Source organism: Coturnix japonica, chromosome 1 (assembly GCF_001577835.2).
Source record: "Coturnix japonica isolate 7356 chromosome 1, Coturnix japonica 2.1, whole genome shotgun sequence".
Classification (NCBI taxonomy): Eukaryota; Metazoa; Chordata; class Aves; order Galliformes; family Phasianidae; genus Coturnix; species Coturnix japonica.
In genome coordinates this window covers 63,892,583-63,911,708 of record NC_029516.1, presented here as the reverse complement: position 1 = coordinate 63,911,708, position 19,126 = coordinate 63,892,583, and the positions used below count along the sequence as shown (strand labels likewise).

General features: G+C 45.0%; 1 protein-coding gene across 1 annotated transcript; it reads right to left on the bottom strand.

The window, feature by feature from the left end:
• Positions 1–2,673: 2,673 nt before the first annotated feature.
• Positions 2,674–5,665, bottom strand: LOC107317453 (PHD finger protein 7-like). The gene is made up of 8 exons (XM_015870163.2): positions 4,689–5,665; positions 4,275–4,366; positions 4,082–4,183; positions 3,702–3,826; positions 3,428–3,590; positions 3,229–3,335; positions 2,955–3,068; positions 2,674–2,803 (listed from the first exon to the last, which is right to left on the bottom strand). Exons 1-8 carry the CDS (start codon positions 4,732–4,734, stop codon positions 2,674–2,676), a joined length of 879 nt encoding a protein of 292 aa, XP_015725649.1. The 5' UTR covers positions 4,735–5,665.
• Between the last annotated feature and the right edge of the window lie 13,461 nt (positions 5,666–19,126).

The following is a 19,126-nucleotide window of genomic DNA, read 5'->3' as shown; positions in this document are numbered from 1 at the left end:
AGGCACAGAAGGTCTTGGTGCTTAGGCCTTCACATTTCCTAATGCTTGCAGGAGAAATTACTCCCAAAAATATCAAAGCAGTCACTAGTACAGAAGCTACCGTGAAATCATTAATCTGTGTCAGAAACTGTCACAGTATGTTAAAAATCAATGCCATATGCTAAATGGTGATGATGCACTGCACATTGAAGGAATTAAGTGATGAGTAGAATGACAGACATGAAGTATCAATTTCCTGATTATTTTTAATTACACTTAAGAGGAAACCAAGTCAGTGTAGATGTAATCTGGAGTGTTGATACCTTAACTTTTTTTTTCATAACTTATAGTCTACCTGCCAGTCAGATCTATCCTTGAGTCATGTTGTATTCCCAGCTTAGTTTCTTTTATTGATATTATTTATAAGGGTATTCACATCCTTGGAAAATTATCCAAGTCACCTGGAATATGTTTTTGGTTGAACTGCTTTCCAAATCACAAAATCACAGAATCACAGAATGACCTGGGTTGGAAGGGACCTCAAGGATCATGAAGCTCCAACCCTCCTGCCTGGCAGGGCCACCAGACTTCCATGCTTACTAGATCAGGTTGCCCAGGGCCCCGTTCAACCTGGCCTTAAACACCTCCAGGGACAGGACATCCACAACCTCCGTGGGCAGCCTTTTCCAGGACCTCACCATTCTCCTAGTAAAGAACTTTCCCCTAATATCCAACCTAAATCTTCCCTCTTTCAACTTAAAACCATTTCCCATTGTCCTACTATTATCAGCCCTATCAAAGAGTTTACTACCCTCCTGATTATAGGATCCCTTCAGGTACTGAAGAGCTGCACTGTGGTCACCCTGCAGCCTTCTTTTCTGCAGACTGAACAAGCCCAGCTCCCTCAGCCTGTCCTCATAGGGGAGGTGCTCCAGCCCCCTGATCATCTTCATGGCCCTGCTCTGGACCTTTTCCAACAGCTCACTGTCATTCTTGTCCTGAAGGCTCCACACCTGCACACAGTACTCCAGATGGGGCCTCACAAGAGCAGAGTAGAGAGGAACAATCACCTTCCTATCGCTGATGGCCACCCCTCTCCTGATGGAGCCCAGGATGCCATTTGCTTTCCGAGCTGCAAGAGCTCACTGCTGGCTCATGTTAAGTTTCTTATCCATCAGGACCCCCAGGTCCTTCTCTGCTGAGCACTGTCTCGAGGGAAGGCTTGATCTGACATTTATCGTGCTTTAAAAGGCTGCATGTTGCAGTGTACAGAACTGACCACTTGTGCAAAAGCCATGGGGTTGGCTGGGGCTCATCCAGGGCAGGACAGCCTGGCCTGCAGCCGCTCACATCAGCACGCAGCTGTTTGCTCACAAGGATGCTGTCAGGGGTCCAAACTTGGCACACTCTCTGTCCTTCCGTGTGTAGGGGGATGTGATGTTTAAGAGCAGTTTCACTTACTGAGATGCTCAGCATGACGTGGGGTTTCTAATTGAGCAGAGTGATTAAAGAATATCCAAACTGATGCATGGGTTGCTTACCCTTACTGAAATGCAGCGGTGGCAGCGCACAGTGGGGTCCCAATGTAAGCACAGCGTGCACTGTCAGACTCTGCGCTTGCTGTCGGGGCTGGGCACTCCTGGCTGTGGAGCAGTGTGTGGGCTGACAGCAGCTCGAAGCCCTTAGCTTGGATTTGTGCCACCAAACCACGGGGTTCAGCTGGGCGTTTTGTTCCCACAAGGCTGCTCTGGCTGGACGTGTTCTTGGCGGGAGCATCACCTAAACTAAGGCTGACTTTGCATTGCCTTCCATGTGAGTAGTAGTGAAGGTAGGTAAATGAATACCCAAAACCCGTCGGATACTTGCGTCATGGAATTAAGACTGGCGAAGACCTCCAAGGTCATCATGTCCATCCCCCCCCCACCAGCCCACTGCCCGCGTCCCTCAGTGCCACATCCCCACGGTTCTGGAGCACCTCCATGGACGCTGACTCCCCTAAAGCTGCCCAGCTCAGGAAGGGCAGAGCAGAAGAAAACTGACAGTGGTATGATGGAATTCAGTTTTATTGGGATGGATTCAGATGAGTTGATGACTTTGTGTAGGGAACCTGCTTTGGCAGGGGGGTTGGACTCGATGATCTCTACAGGTCCCTTCCAACCCCTACAATTCCGTGATGACTTTGGATAGGAAGCGGAGCTTGGACGCGGCTGCTCCTACGGCATCAGCGGGGCCGGCTGGTGATGCGCCGGGCCCGACGTGATGCCCGGGAGCGGCTCCGCCCTGGGCTGGCCCTCGCCGCCTGGACCGGCTCCTAAGGCGTCTTCGGGGCTGGCTGTCGGTGTCTGCAGCCCGACGATCGAGGGCGAGCGGCTTCGAGTCCGCGCCCGCCCCGGCTGCCCGGAGAGCAGCTCAGGCACCTGGGAAGTGGGATCCGGCTCCGACGGTGCCTGGCTGGTGGTGTCGGAGCTGCTGCTCTGCTGTCCTGCGGAGCTTTGGGACGGCCCCGGTCCCTGCTGGCTGGCGGTGTTGGGGCCAGCGCTGTCCGAGTTGGTGCCGGAGGCTGTAAGGAAAGACAGGAAGTGAGCGGACAGATCTCCAGCCCCGTGGTGGACGGGCTCCCATCCGTCGTGGGCCAAAGGGACTGGAGCGAGGCCTCGCCTGGCCCCAGCCCGGCAGCACGCGGCTGTTGGCCTCTTACCGGTGCCTCTCCAGCACACTTTGGCGCACGTTGGTGTCCCAGCTGGTGGTGCTGGGACTCAGGTTGGAGCACAGTCGGTGCGTGCCTTGTGCAGCGCAGGAGCTGCAGAGGAGCAGCTGCCAGGGCCTGTGGAAAGCAACGGGTTGTGGCCGTGAGGACAAAGTGCCCTGAGCCAGGGAGTGCCCGGCACAGCTCTGGTGCTCGGTCTGTGCTCCCGCAGCCTGTGGTGAGGCTGCGATGCCACGCAGAGCCCCAGAGGGCAGCTGAGGTCACTCACCCCTCTCCCTCTCTCTGCTCCCTGCCATGGGGGTGACGGCAGTCGCTGGCATCGCAGCGTCTGTGCCGAACTCCCAGTGCTGCGTAGGCACGGTTGCGCTCCCACTTGGGTTTCCTGCCAGAGAAGAGTGGGAATGTGATGAGCTCTGAGTGCCTCTAGACTAAGACTGAACAAAGCCAGCCCTGCAGCAAAGGGCCAGGCCTGCCGGGGCAGTCCTTGGGCGGGCACAGCTCTTGTGCCCTCCCGTCTCGAGAGCTGGCTGAAAGACACCAACCTGACTGGGATGTAGATCCCCAAGTTGAGCATTTCCTGCACGAACCTCTCTCTGTCTCGGCAGAGAGGGCACTGGAAACAGCGAAGCCCAGCGCTCTTGGCCATTTTCTGCAGCAGAAACACAAGCAGCGCTGAGTGTGAGCCGGGCCTGGTGCTGCTGAGCGCCTGCGGTGCCCGCGGGGCGAGGGGAGGGCTCCTACCTGGATGCAGGCCCGGTGGAACCAGGCGTGCTGGCAGGCTGGGCACACCATGGTGACATATGACCTGCTGTCACCCACGGGCTCCAAGCAGATGATGCAGGTGGTGTCCTGCATCGGTGCTGTCTCCACTGGCTGGTGCGGGAGGTGCTCCCAGCAGAAGGACCTGGGGGAAGATGGAAGGGATGGGCAAGGTGAGAAGGGCTGTGACGAGGGCAGAGGAATGGGAAGGAGCCCCAGGCCTTGGCTCTGGCTCTGTCAGGCTGGGAGCCCTTACCTGTGGTCTCCAAAGTGCTGGGTGACACATTGACCCTCTCGGGCACAGGGGAAATGGAAGCTCCGCGTGCAGCCCGGCTCTGCGCAGGTGACGCTGGCCCCCATTTTGCCGCAGACGAAGCAAAGCTGGAAAGAGCAGAGCAGCCCCATCAGCTGCAGGCTCAGGATTTATGCAGTGGGCCCCGCACCTCTGGGCAGGGCTTAGGATGCGGGCAGGGCTGGGTGGCACTCTGCAGAGCTGCCTTGTGAACAGGGCTGGTCTGCAAGAGCAGGGATTTCTCCTGGAGCTGGGAGGAGGGGCTGGGATTGCTTTCTGGGGACCAGGCTAAGCTCGCCGTGCCTCTCCTGGCACCAAGCTCCCTGTTCCGGTCCGGTGCTCACCTTCTGCGCTGCCACCCTCATCAAGTCAATGAGGTGTTCAATGTGGAAAAGTCCCCTGTTTTGATTGTCTATGCCATGTTGGCAAAGACCGTTGGCAAATCCCTGTACAGGAGGAAAGAGCGTGATTTTGTTAATGCAGAAAGGAGGGAACCACTGGTTGGAGGAAGGTGTCAGAAGCCACGAGGGAACTCACCACACAATATGCATGGAAACACAGCCCATACATCTCGTATCTCTTGCCGAAGATGGATGGCTTGTCATCCACTTGGCCACAGAGCACGCATGCTGGAGAGGAGAGAGTAACAGTCGTGAGTGCCTTGTGGGGCCAGGTGCCCCCGGGGGCTGTCCCAGGGGCTGCTCTGTGCCAGCTGTGCCAGCTGAGGGGCAGGGCTGGAGGCCATGGAGGGGAAGGGGCACCGTAGGCCTAGCAGTGCCAGTGGGCAGCCACAGCCCAACCGCAGCCCCCCTGGCCAAGGAGCAGAGGGGCCCTGCCTGCGGCAGATGGGAGCCCCTGTGTGCCCCCACCTCCTCTCTCCGCTACAGGCAGACCCCCAGCACCCCTCTGCCCGGCGGCGGGGAGCTGCGTGCAGGGATACTCTGCTCTCACCTAGCTCAGTCGAGCCGGCGGCCTCCTGTGTCCCCTCAGACATCATGTGAACAAATGGCGAGCACTCGCAGAGTGTCTGTCCCAGCAAAACCAGGCTTTGTCCTCTGTGTGCCAACCTATGGGAGAAGCAGGACGAGGATGAGTTGGCAGCTCAGGCCCCTGAGCGCTGGGGAACCCTCCTCCCTCCCTCGGCAGCCTCAGGCAGCCCCTTCCTCCCTGCTCACCTCACCAAGTCGCACTGAGCTGGGCCTGAGCCCTGCAGCCTCAGCTCTGTTCCACAGCCCGCAAGTCACAATGGCCGTTCCGTGCCACCCTCTGTGTTGCCATCACACCTCACAGGGCTGAGGACACCCAAGCAGGAGGGCGGCGGCTCTTGCCGGACGCAGCCCTTCTGGAACCCGGCGTGTTGGTGCTGCCGAAGGCACTGGGCGGCACATCCACCCTCCTGGCCCCACCTGAATGCTACAGGGCCTGTGGCTCCATCAGTATCCAATAGAGTGTTTACGTGTTGCCGTGATGTTCTCCAGGCTTTACTTGTGGGCTGTTGGCCACTGATTACCTCTCGTTCCAATCAATGACTCACAGAATCACAGAATCTCTATGGTTGGCAAAGACCTCTAAGATCACCAAGTCCCACCGACCACCCCCCAGCTGCCCACTGCCCGCGTCCCTCAGGGCCACATCCCCACGCTTCTGGAGCACCTCCATGGACGCTGACTTCCCCATCTCCCCGGGCAGCTGTGCCAGTGCCCGACAGCTCTTTCAGCACAGATGTTCTTCCTAATATCCTACAGGGACCTCCACTGTTGCAACTTGAGGCCGTTCCCTCTGGTCCCATCACTGTTACCTGGGAGAAGAGGCCGACCCCCACCTGGCTACAGCCTCCTTTCAGGGAGTTCCATGAAGTGAGGCCTCCCCTGAGCCTGATTTCCTCAGTGGTGTTAGTACTGCAATGCAAACAATTACAAAACCATGTACCCAGGCATTCTCATTAAAGATGTTAGGAGTGACAGTAAATCAGCATAAGGGTGTTATTTTCGTATGAGTGTCCCTAATCTGTACCCTGTATTTCTCTGGCAAGGAAAAAAGCAAACCTGTTGGTTAAGCATCGGGTTGTTATAGGGCAGGAGCAGCAGTGGTGGGGTGCGTGTGTGCTGTAACACAAACGAGTGCTGTTCCTGTGAGGTTTCTTCTCTGAGTGCAGCAGGGAGCAGCCTTCCATTGGCAAAAACACTGTGGCTGCCTACCACAATAGTGAGGCTGAGGCAGAGATGTGCAGGGCTGAGCCGTGACCTTGTGGGAGCAGAGGTGCGCCCAAATACGCTCAGGTCACCTAAATCTCCAGGTTTGGGGCTCAGGGTCTCCTTTTTCATGACTGAATCCTTGTTGTCAGGGCCCTGAGCCTCTGGCTTGGATCCAAAGATGCCACCGTGTTGCTTACATGCTCCTTTGGACATCCCAGGCTGTCACCTTCAGGGTGCGGTGTCTTAGTTTCAGAGCCCACCATTTCCTTTTAAGGTGCAAAATCACCTTCTGAGGCTCCCAGTGCTTTCCTCAAGAGGAAAGCCCCATTTTTTGAGCTCCCAAATCCTTGTCCTAGGAGCCAAGGCCTGAAGTTTAGGACCAAAATCCTCCTTTTGGGAAGCAAACACTCATTTTGTGGGATCGAACCATCTTTTGGGGTTCCAGCCCCTAAGGTGGAGTGTCCAGATACCCAGTTCTAGGTGCTAAGGCTCCATGTTGAGGCACACAAAGCCTCTTCTCAGGCTCCACATCATTTTTTTGCAGACCCAAAGCCCTGTTGTAGTCATCTGAGCCTCTTCTGGAGCACCCACTGTCCCTCCTGTAGGACCAAGCTAGCAGAAGGTCACACTCTGCCCAGTTTAATATGCAGTATTAGGCTCTTTATTTCAAGTTCAGTTCAGGGGTGGTCATTTTCATTGAAGCAAGGAAATAGGTAACTCTGTGGATTCTTTTTCTAAGCAGAATATCTTACTATTGATCACTAATCATTTTGGACTGTTCGCACAGTAGCATACACTTGCATGTTCATCCTACTTATCTGCTGTTCCTTGCATGTCCTGCTAAGCTGTTTAGCTTCCTGCTGCTTCTAATGTTTTTGTATTTTTTTTGTACAGTAGCATGCATCAAGTAAGTGTCTTTTGGATTAAATCCAAACAAGCTTACTGCAGTGATACCAGCCTTTTATAGCCTCCTCACTGTTATACGTAGACTGCATTCTAAATCTACTGCTGCTAGATCCCAGTGGCCAAAACTGGTATACACGATCTTAATTTGCTTGTACTGGTAGTTTTAGTATCTACTTACATTTAGTCCCCATTCTGTTCATATTTGTGTATCACGTTCAGTGAAGTGCCTTGCAGAGCCACATTAGGTGATAATGGTTGCCATCTGTCACAGGGCTTCATCTTTCCGCAGACTCTGCTATTTCTAAAAAAGAAATGTCTAAATAATAAGTCTCTTCAAAATATGTAAATGGTTATATTCTTTTGACTGCTTCATACCCATTCCTAGGAACTAACTATGACTCCAGATACAAAATTGATGCTGCCCTTTCATTTGTAATACTGAGCATGTTTTCGTATTCATATCCATGGAAATAAGCAGGTGATGCATGCTGAAGAATCAAATGCAGTTTTTCCCGAACCTCCACTGCTTGCTCACACCTTGTGTAAAAGTACATCTCAAGACTGTTTGCAGCATTTTAAAACCTGTGAGCTATTTGAAAGCAGCTGCCTTATTTGTCTAGTTAAGCTACTTGAAAAGTGGCACTCCTTCTCTCCATATGTCTCTTCGCTACGAATATTGTGTTCAGTTTTCATATATTTCCTGGGAATCCTCTATAGCAAAAATGGAAACAGCCTCTTGAAGGAATAATATTCACAGCTGTGTTTAGTCTTTTAATGCAGACTATGCACACTTGCATGCTCACTCTTAATAATATAGGCATGTTTGTCCTGCGTTGAGAGATACCCATGAAAGCAAGCAAGACTACTATTGTTTTTTGAAGATGGATGTGCTTGGAAAAATAGGCAAGATACTGCCTGCTGTGTTGTGTAGTTTTGAGCCCAGTCTGCTGTCTTCTATAGACTAACGTCATAGACAGTTCTCACATCTTTGCATACATGCTATGGCAAGATTGCAAGAAGTGGACATCACTTGTATATGCATTACCTCTGATGTCTGCCTTTGGTGAATAGCCTTTGTACGAATTGATTTTTTCTGTCTCACGCTTGCATCAGCAAGCTGCTTGGTATCTTAACACTTGTTATCTTGTTGTACCATGCTATCAGCTTATTAAGAAGCATCTGCCCTTTAGGTCAGAAGGAAAAACACACACAAAGTCCTAAGGCCTCTCAGCAGATGGTTGGCCTTTCCTCTTCCACAGAATCTTTTGCCATATCTAGCCGCTCACACCGTCTGGGATGGATTGGCTGGGGGAAATCCCTCTGCATGCATGGCCTCTCTTACTAAAAATAAAGAACTGAAGCACCTTGCGCTGTTAACAAGATTTCAGAACTGGAAGCAACTGAGGATATTTGCATTTTGTTTCCTATTGTCAGTGCTGTGCTTCAGGCTGGCTTATTTTTTTTTCAGTATTTAGGGTTTCAGAAAGGACATTTCTACAGAAATATTGTACTATTAGGGGTTAAGGAAACAGTGCAGGGGAAGGTGGAAATCACATGACTTTCATTTTGGCAACCTTAGTCCAAAGTTTCAGAGCTAAATATGCTCAGTCTATTATCATGCTGCAATTGCCTCCTGATGGCCATCTTTCTCCCCGCAAGATACCCTGTAAGAAAAAAGAATGCCTGCCCTACATAGAGCTAAATGGTCTGGTGCTATGTAATGGCCTGCTTTTCACTTAATTACTAACAATTAATTCCTTGAGCAAGTAAAGATGTTTAAAAGATAAGAAGACTGAGACACTTTGCTGTTGTGCAGGGGAAGAAATCCCTGAATTTTTACAGTTCAAGGACATTTCCAGACAATTGTGGATGTTCTGAACACTAAGAGAAAGTGCAGTTACCTAAGTGTAATGACTATCAGCAGTGGAAAGCACAGGTTCTGCACTGCTGTATCCTGTGGATATTGGTATTGATAAAACAAATCACTCTTCACCACCAATCCCAATGATAAAAGGAAGCAGAAATCATATCTGACTTAACTAAATCTTTAATAAGAAATTAATATTTTATACTTGCTTTGATAGTAAATGCATGACATCCACTGCCATAGGTGTCTGACAGGAAATATTGCCTAAATATGATATGTATAACCTACTTCTTAGAGCAGAAAAAGAGGGAGACCGAGATAGCACAAGATGCTGCTGTTTGTAGCTCATTAATTTCACAAATCATTTGTGAGAAACTTCTGTTTGGAAACTTGAACTTTGATTTATTTAATATATTTTTTAATTCTTTTTTTTTTTTCTTAGTTTGACTTTCTCTGGATATTTTTGCCTACCAAGGTGTCCTCGTGACAGAAATCTGGACATTCAGCAGCAGAGGTACAGGTTAAGTGTAGGGTTAAGCTTTTAGCATTGACATCCTGATGAAAGTCATGGGGGATTTCACAATGTCACTTTTGTATATAGGATAAGACATAACTGGCCAAGCTAATAACCCACACTGCTAATGGAAGTGTGCCTGAGAAAGATTTCAGTTCCCTCAGATAATGAAATAAGCATCTCCTGTGACAAATTTCTGGTGTATTTCTGCTTGGGGCCAGAAACTTCCCAGGAGCCTTGAAACCAGCAACATGGGTAATGTCCATCATGTGTACTGCTATCCTAATATATCTGAACTGAAGGAATTAATATAGCTCTCTTGCTCCCAATGGGAAAGGAAAGTGTGATGTTTTTATGAGATCATATGAATTAAAATAGATAGACATGACCCTACGGTCATATCCAACAGCTGGTTATATAACTGTTTTTGTATTTCATCATTTTTCAAGCTTCATTGGCATTTACCTTACATATTCCTCAGGTCAGAAAAAGCCTAAATTTTCTAACTTTTGAGGACTTATCTTTATGGTGACTAAGTAATGATGTCTTAAGATGCATATGCCATTTACTATACAGCAGGTACAGGTCATGAAAGTTCAGTAAGCCTGAAGAATTTTTGTTACGAAGGAGAATATAGGACTTTATTTATCTAAAATGATTTACAGACTTTTAACTCAGGATAGTTAACAGATTTGGCAGGATCTTGCATGCGTTTAAATTAGGAGAAACAATGTGATTTCTTTGATGTAAAGAGAAGCATGATTCAGGTCTTCCAGTGACTTAAATAGCCTCTTTAGAAAATGCCTGATGCCATGTAAGAATTGCTGCTATTGTTTTGAAGCCACAGTGTCGTAGATGTTCTTCCTCAACTTCTGTTTTGTTTTTTTTTAAAGTACTTTGCTTTCTTTGCTTTTAGAGGGAGATCGTTTTTAAGTTGCTCTGTTCTCTGAAAATCAATGGATTCCAGTTTTGATAGTTAATCATCAGCAGTGTATTACAAGAGCAGCCTCCAATGTATGTATGACTATTCAAGGAAATGCCTGATCCACAAATATATTAACAACAAAAGGAGGGCCAAGAAGAATCTCTATCCTTTATTGGATGCAGGAGGAAACATTGCCACCAAGGATGAGGAAAAGGCTGAGGTACTCAATGCCTTCTTTGCTTCTGTCTTTAATAGTCAGAACAGTTATCCTCAGAGTACTCAGCCCCCTGAGCTGGAAGACAGAATAAACCCCTCGCGATTCAGGAGGCAACAGTTAATGACCTGCTACTCCACATAGACAATTGCAAGTCCATAGGGTCAGATGGGAGCCACCACAGGATACTGAGGGAGTTGGTCGACATGCTCACTAAGCCACTTTCCATCATTTTATCAACAGTTCTGGTCAATCAGGTGTCCCAGACAACTGGAGGCTCTCCAGTGTAGCACTCATTTACAAGAAGGGTTGGAAGGTTGAAAATTTCTTCTCAGCAAAGATGATGTGGCAGAGGACAGGCTGCCTAGGGAAGTAGCGGAGTCACTGTCCCTGGAGGTGTTCAAGAAATGAGTAGATGTGTCACTCTGGGACATGTTTTACTTGGTTTGGTGATGATGAGTTGATGTTTGGACTAGATGATCCTAGAGGTCTTTCCCAACCTTAATAATTCTATGATTCTATGATATAGGGAACAGCTGTTTAGTCCTCAGAATTGGCCAAGTCATATTCCCTTCTCATTTCTAATTTTTAAACTACACTGAATAGCAAGATTATTTGGTTTGGGAAAAGTTTTATAAGATCTTTACCAGCTGTGTTGTGCAGGAAACCTCTCTGAGGGTTTGTGTTCTCAGCTACTGAAATAAGTATCCATGTTTCCTCCTTTCTATTTAAAATATCAAAGTCCAACAGCAAGTTTTGGTTGTTCTGTGACTTAGTTCAAAACACAGAGTGAATTTTCCTTTCAGCTGGTTCATTCTTCCATCATTCTAAATACAGGCAGTATCAGCGCACCTCTCCAGTTGATCTCAGATCCCCCTATAGACTGGAAAGTGGAAGCAGAACCCCATAGCAGGCATGTTACAACCTTCCTTTCCAGCCTATCTTAACAGATACTGTGTGCTGACCAGTTAAATATACCTTATTCCTACCACAAATTTGTGAAGCAGTCTTTCAAAATAAAGAAGTGCATTTTTGATACATAATGTTAGTAGCAATACAGTCAATGTAGATATTACACTGTCCTGTGTGAACATGGGGATAGCAAGGATATCTCCCTACTAGTCTCGAGAATCTGAGAGGGGATAGCAATAATTGTAATGTTTATATTATCTTTTTCTTTTTTCTTTTTTTTTTTTTTCCCTAAAATTCTGTAATTTCTGATTATGGAAGCTATCATTAGTCATGAATAAAATGAGAATGCAGCCATGAGTAGATTGCTGCCTTTAGATTTGACTATGATCATATAGATAAGCAAAACCCTTCTCCAGTAGGTAGAAGTGCACAGGATAGCCTAGAGAGAAATAACACCAGGAGTTTTACTGCTTCTGTGTATATGTTAGAGCCACAAAGAAAACTCAGATGTTAATGGAGAAAAGCAATTGTCTGTATTAGGATTTTTTTAGGAATGTACTAGAAATAGTTACCATGAGTAAATTTTACATCTTTCTCCTATGCTGAGGTTAATATTTTCTCCCTGCATACCTGAGTATAAAATGTACAAATAAATGCCAATCAGAGGTAGAAAACTCAGAAGAATTAAATTCCAGAGAACTGTTCTCTTCTGCTTTTGAGGATTAAATCACCCATGCCAACACCTTGTCCTCATGTATAAGGATATTTGATACGGGTGAGTTTTGGGTGAGATAGTTCTAAAATATTATTTCTCCCAAGTATTTTGATTGAAAACAATCACAGGTCAGTTATAGGTATGCTTGTTTTCTTACGAAAGTGAAAAGCTGTGAAAAACAGCTTTTGGTCTGAACCTGATTTTTTCCTTAGTGCTTGAGCATAAGGGAACTATTTCATTTCTCTTTTGAGTCTTTGAGAAATGGAATACTGCATCTGGGAGGATGTCCCACAGTGTGTAGAGGATGAGCTTGGTTCCCTTAGCCAGCTGGGAACACTAAGCTGATCGCTGACATCTGATGGGGCATCATGCACATCTGGTCTGGTCTCCACCAGGAGAATCATAGAATGGTTTGGAACTAGATGATCTTAAAGGTCTCTTCCAACACCCTGCTACAAGCAGACACCTCCCTCTAGACCAGGTTGCTTAAAGCTCCATCCAGCCTGGCCTTGAGCGCTTCCTGGGAGGGGACATACACGGCCGCTCTGGACAAACTTTCCCAGTGTCTCATCACCATCACAGTAAATAATTTCTTCCTAATATCTAGTCTAACTTTACCCTCTTCCAGTTTTAAACCACTTCCCTCATCCTGTCTCTACCTCCCCTTCTAAAATGTCCCTCCCCAGCTTTTCTGTAGGCACACTATACGTACTGGAAGGCTGCTATAAGGTCCTTCTCTTTCCAGGCTGAAAAGCATCTCAGCTCTCTCAGCCTATCCTCTCAGTGGAGCTACTCCAACCTTCTGATCATCTTCATGGCTCTCCTCTGCACCTGCTCCAACAGCTTCATGTCCTTGTGTTGGGGGCTCCAGAACTGGAATAGTCTTGACTTTCTTTTCTGAATATTTATTATTATATTTTCTGAATATTTATTGAAACAAAGAAATAATGTTCTGCACGTTTCCCTTCAGCCTTTAGGCTTACACATGAGGGCTTCCATTTGTCTTCTGCAAGGCCACATCCACCTGCTCTATAAGGAAGAAATATTTTACAGTGAGGGGGGTGAGGCACTGGAACAGGTTGCCCAGTGATGTGTTTGGTACCTCATCACTGGAGACTTTCAAGGCGAGCCTGGATAAGGTCCTAGGCAGCATGATCTGGCTGTGCATGTTCATTGCAGGGGAGTTGGACTAGATGGCCCTCAGAGGTCCTTTCCAGCTCTAAAGATTCTATGATTCTAGCACTGAAACTGTTCAGCTTTTATTTTCTACAGAGAATGATTTAGGTTCAGTCAAGTATGGTTTGGTTTTTGAGGACTTACCCACAGGTTTGCTCCCTCTTGAGAACTGGCATTTGCATGCCACTTTGCTGCAAGCTCAGGTCTTACCTGTAGCGCTGTGTAGTTCCAAATTGTTGAGGAATCTCAGTGGTGTCAGGCCATGTTGTTAATCAGACACCTTCCCTTGTATGTCCTCCAGCTACCAGATATAACAAGCAAACTGAGGATTCAGACTCTGAAATCATTCCTAGGCTGTGTACTACATTGATAATACATACTGAATAACTGTCTCTGAAGTCTGAAAATTAAATATTTGCCTGCTAACTTGACAACAGGCCTTCTCCCCTGGAAACAGCTGTTCTCTCATTTTCATGTGATTCGGTGCCACACGTCAATTAATGTTGTCATTAAAATGAATGTGTAAGTCCTAAAGCAATGAAAAAGAATCCTGTGAGACCTCTGGAATAAAAACGTTTGGTATGGCACATTTCTGGGATGAAAAGGAAAGGCATCTCAGCACTCTTTCAATTCACCAACAGTAGACAGTGTGGTTTATACTTCATAATAACAAGGTAGGGTTTTATTCACAGCTTTATTGTTAAGACGGGAACTAGATCTGTGACTAGACCTTTCCTGCATTACTTCTTCCTTCACCACTTTTATCTCAGGTGATGAAATGTAGGCGGTTGACTTTAATGGGCAGATCAACAACAATGTTATTCTCTCACCTGTACATGAGGACTTCATACCATTCAGGTGGACACGTTGGCTATCTGTATTTAATGATGAGAGTTCCTGTTTAGGAGAATTTTGATATGGTAGGTGTCTCCGTATTCTTTCAGTAATAAGATCTGGATAGGCTGGATCAATGGACCGAGGCCAATTGTCTGAGGTTCAACAACTTCCAGTGCTGAGTCCTGCACTTCTGTCACAACAATCCCATGCAATGCTGCAGGCTTGTGACAGAGTAGCTGAGAAGCTGTGCAGAAGAAAAAGGGCAGGAGTGCTGGCTGACAGTTAGCTGAATGTGAGCTAGCAATGTGCCCAGGTGGTCAAGAAGACCAACAACATTCTAGCCTGTGTCAGAGCTAATGTAGTCAGAAGGACTAGAGGTCATCCACCTGTACTCATCTCTGGCGAGGCAGTAGCTTTGGGTACTGTGTTCGGTTTTGTGCTCCTCAATGTAGGAAAGAAACTGAGGGCCTGAAGTGTGCCCAAAGAAAACCTTAATGATTCTATGATCTTCAGTTTCTTCATCCAGTATAAACACACTTTTGTAAGGATGATTGAAGTGAAGGCAGCTTGGAATTTTGTTCTCCTTTTTGACAAGATTTATAAGAAAAAATGAGGATCTAATTTGACTATCTACCTTACCCTGTAGATTTTTCCTTTGCAAACATTTCCTTTAAAAGGTCTTCAATTTTTTTTTTTAAACTAAGACTTTACAGTGCCATGTATGGACACCAGAAAGCATAGAAAGCACGTATGTTTTTAATCTGTTTCCCATTTCTCAACAAATCTATTATGGATCTTTGGGCAATTGCTCCTGTTAATCCTCTTTCAGTCTGAGGTAAAACTGCATCCCTGGGAGGAAAAGCCCTTCCTTCTTCCAGAGGTTTCATGTTGACTTCTTTCCCCTCAGGAGGCACTGAGGCAGTCTGAGATGGGTGTCCTGACAGGAAGGAGCAGGCATTTTAGGTGCTTCCAGCTGTGTACAGAAATGTTTTTATAGATAGAATTGTATGGAAAGGGATAAGTAGAATTGAAATGGAAAGCACTAGCCCAACTGCCTCTGGGAATTTTTATTATACTGATGATCAATCTGCAGCATGTTTGATGAAGAGGTAATGAGGTATCTACAACTGGGATTATTAATGTGCATTTCATCCTGTAGGAGTCTTGTTTATTTAGATATCAAGATTGATAAACCTTTAGGTATATATATGCTACAGAAAATCTTGCTGAAGGAGATGCTCATAAAAACGGGTTCTACTTTAAACCAATTACTTTCTGCTTTATGTTCTTAGGAAACCTGTTATTGATTAAATAGCTAGAAATTATAGTCGGGACAGAGTATTTACTCAAAGAAAAGTGAATCTTAAAAGGTTTTTTACATAAAGAAAGAAAGCCTTTCACATTAATGACTTTAACTTCTAATGGAAAAATCACAAGTGGTACTGCATGGGAACAAACTAGAAACTTTTTTCCCTTCCTATTGTCTGCTGTCAAATACCCAAACTCTGAAGCTATTTTTGAAAGACTGTTTTGGTCTGAATTTTTACACTGTGTATGTTCCCTTTCCATGCAGAAATGTTTCTAAGTACCAACCTTAAATTTGCACGAAGACCCTGCCACCCCTCTGAGCATAGAAAGCCAAATAACAAACTCGGAAGTATCACTTTTGAATGACCCGGAGCTTTTTCTCTTATTGCCACGTATACTTCAGCCAAGAAAGGCCAGTTATCCAATGTTTTGCTGTTTACTAGTGTTATGGTACAACAGAGAATTCTTAACAGAGTCGCAGAAGGTCTAATGGACAAAAAAAAAAGAAGGCAGGTTAGGGTGAATTTTATATGCCCTCTTCTGAAAGGAGAACTGTGACAGAAAATTTATCCAAAGTCTAGCAGGGATCTTATTGAAGATTAAAGGAATCTTACTTGCCTTACTTCCATTGTCAGCTACAACTTAACATGTATTTCCTCCATATATATATATGTATATGTTTTCCGGGGAGGGGGGTGATAGAGCCCCCACATTTTTCTTGATATTCTCAAAATAGAATGAAATTGCTAGACCTTTCACATATGGCAAGGTGGTTTTAATGATCTGTCCTCAAGGTTTCAGACTGAATATGGTTTTGAAGCTTGATTTGAGTAGGAAAGGATTTCCTTCCTGGTTCACCTAGTTCTGGATATGAGTGCAATATCTTCATTGGAAGATCAAATAAAAGTGGAACCGTAAAGTTTTACTTGAAAACACTGAATCTACTCTATTTTTATATTTTTTTTCTCTACTGGAAGCTGTGAATCTGCTTTGTTCTGATATTGTTTCTAATGAAAAAAAGATCTTTTTAAACAAAATGGTTCCCTGCAGGTATCTTCCCTTAAAAACCACACTTGTTTTTCCTCTATTCCTCCTGACCATCTTGAGGTTTCTGATCTGAGAGGGAAGAACTTTGAGTATTCAATTTTGTATTCTCAGTAAAAATTATCTGAACTAAATCAGCTTATTTATTTTTGTTGGAAGCCAGCTTTGAATGCATTTCTTCTGTTCTCATAGATCTGGGTAATAAAATGCTGATTAAATGGTTCACAACATGCTTCTTCTTTGCTGTGGCATAGCACTTGTCACCACTAGCTAACCATCTCCAGCTGCTAAACTCATTCAGAGCCCTCACTGAGTTTCAGCTTCAGTCCAACATTGTCTCCCCAACTACACCTCACACAGGAAATGCTTCTGTATGTATCCTAGGTCTCCCGTCTCAACTTCCAACTTCCATATACGCCCCTTTTTGTTAATCGGGAGTTTTTGTATTAAGGCAAGCTGAACTCCTAGTGTGATTACCCAGTTTCTGGCTCACCAGAATTGATTGCTTCTGTTCCTTGAAAGTAGATCTTAAAGATCAGTCCAAGCCTACTTTTCTGTCAAAGCAGTGTTTCACAGGGTTACACCTGTACAAACAAGCCTGGAAGCCCAGGATCTTTCTCTGTAACTTGTCTTCCTCACTCCTTTACAATCTGAAACTGTTAAGTTATGATCACTGTGGTAAAGGCTAAACCAAACACATTCCCAGCAACTTCTTCCTTAGTCATGAGTAGCAGGTCCAGCAGGTCCTCTTGAAAATACTGAAGTAGACTAGAAGTTAAAATGTGAAGGTAGTATATCAAGCTATCATACACCATATGAACCCATTTTTGCTTTTAAAAACAGGCATCTTTTTTTTTCACTTTAAAGCCAAACACGTTTATATTATGTGCAGCTTTTCTTTGTTTTTTTATTTTTTATTTTTTTAAAGCCCATCTCACTCTCATCGACTCTAGTGTTCAGTTTTAGGCAACCCTTGGGTTGTTGAGTGGTTGCACTGATATATGGCTCTCCCTTAGAGACCACCATCTGCTTGCTGTGCTCTGTGGCAATATGAATATTAGGGTACTTACGTTATGAACCTGGTATTCCTTTTCTCTTGCCTATTTTTTCCCCATCAGCAAGAAGGAAAAGAAAGCCTGTAACTCCCCCACACATCCACCTCCACCTCCATGAATTCACAACTGGGCTCAGAGCTGTATGTAGAAAAACTGACAGGCTGCAATTCTCAATTTTAAAATCTTCATATATCTCTCCTGTAATTCCTGTGTTGAAGGGGGTTGTGTGCTAAATATAAACCTTTTCAGACAACGTACGAAGAGAAACAGTCAAGGAGCTCATGGTTAGAAAAAGAATCTTTGAACCGATATTCTGATGGCAGATTACCAAATGCTATGTATCAATTTAACCTGCATTTAAGATCTGAGCTGTTTTTGAATTGGAGCAGTGCTTTAGAAAATGTGAAGACAGGTGGCTTGAGAGGACATCTGACATTGCCCTTCTGGTTGGGCGAGGATGGAGAGTTTTCTTTATTTTGGAATGTTACAAAGCTGGCATCCAAGGGAATCTGCTCTCTGAAGTGATTTTTCATTCAGACCTGCAGTTCATCTGAACGTACGTGAAGCTTGGAATATGTTCATCAGTAGGCAGCCACTTTGAAACCCATTATTTGTTTCTCAGACACATCAGTGGTGACGACTGACTTGCTAACAGGTAACGTTATTTATAGTCCTTCTTGCAGCTATTAAAAAAAAACGACTGTCATTAATATTGGTCAGTGCTCATTCTTAACTACTTGGCAGCACTTTTTCCCTTTCAGTTTGTCAGCAGTTCCTTGAAGTGCAATGATCGAGTTAATGCTCATTGCCAAAATCAAGCTTTTTGACAGATTTCTGGAACTTGCATTAAAACAAAATAGATTTTGAAATCTAGTAGCTTTTCTTGAAAGCTTTAGTTCATGCCAAAAAAAAATCAAACTTGTGAGATATGTGCAGAGAAGTTTCTGGTGTTAAGTTAGAGATTTAATTATTTTTAATCAAACCGGCAAATTAATCTAGATTTCTCTGTCAGGAGACCATCTGCATGGTCCAAAATGACTAAAATTATTATATTTTTTTTCCTGAGGATAACAAATGCCATTTCCCTGGGATTTCTACTGTAATGTTATTCTAATCTATAATAATGCTATGTGTACTTAAGAAACTGCCATTAGATCGCTTATAAAGTGGTCTTTAGCAGAAAATTGAAATTATTTGGGAACTGAGAAATCTGCAAGCTGAAAAATTTGTCTCGTAGAATAGTTTACAGTAGAATGTTCAATATATCAAATATGAGCTCCTGAAGCTTCTTAATTCCTGAAAAAAACAGCATCCTGGTTCAAAATGAATGCCTAGAAAAATGTGATTTATATTTCCAGTCTCTAGAATCCTAAGCCATTGTATCAGACTGGAAAAGGTGACTTCTTGTCCTTGCTTAGCATGCTGAGAAGGGAATGGGCAAGTTGTTAGCAATGAGAAATAGCCATGTCAGTGTTTCAGTGAAAGCAGATCAGACACCTCAGGTTACCCAGTTACTGAAAGCAATTACTTTTGTGGGTGATAAAAATATATTATGGATGAACCATGTAAAGTGACACAATTCTAATAAACTACCTTTTTTTTCTTGTTTGACTGAAAAGGTTTCTTTTGATGCTTTGGGAGCTTGCTTTATCCTATTATATTTGAATATAACTGAATACATATTTCTACCTAAGTGGATTCATTGCCTGAACTGTATAAGG

Excerpts from the sequence above, each read along its gene's own strand:
- LOC107317453 (XM_015870163.2), bottom strand. The coding sequence starts at position 4,734 with ATGATGTCTGAGGGGACACAGGAGGCCGCCGGCTCGACTGAGCTAG. Across the intron at positions 4,184-4,274 it reads GTTTCCATGCATATTGTGTG|GGATTTGCCAACGGTCTTTG; the intron begins GTGAGTTCCCTC and ends CCTCCTGTACAG. Across the intron at positions 3,336-3,427 it reads TCCACCGGGCCTGCATCCAG|AAAATGGCCAAGAGCGCTGG; the intron begins GTAGGAGCCCTC and ends TTTCTGCTGCAG.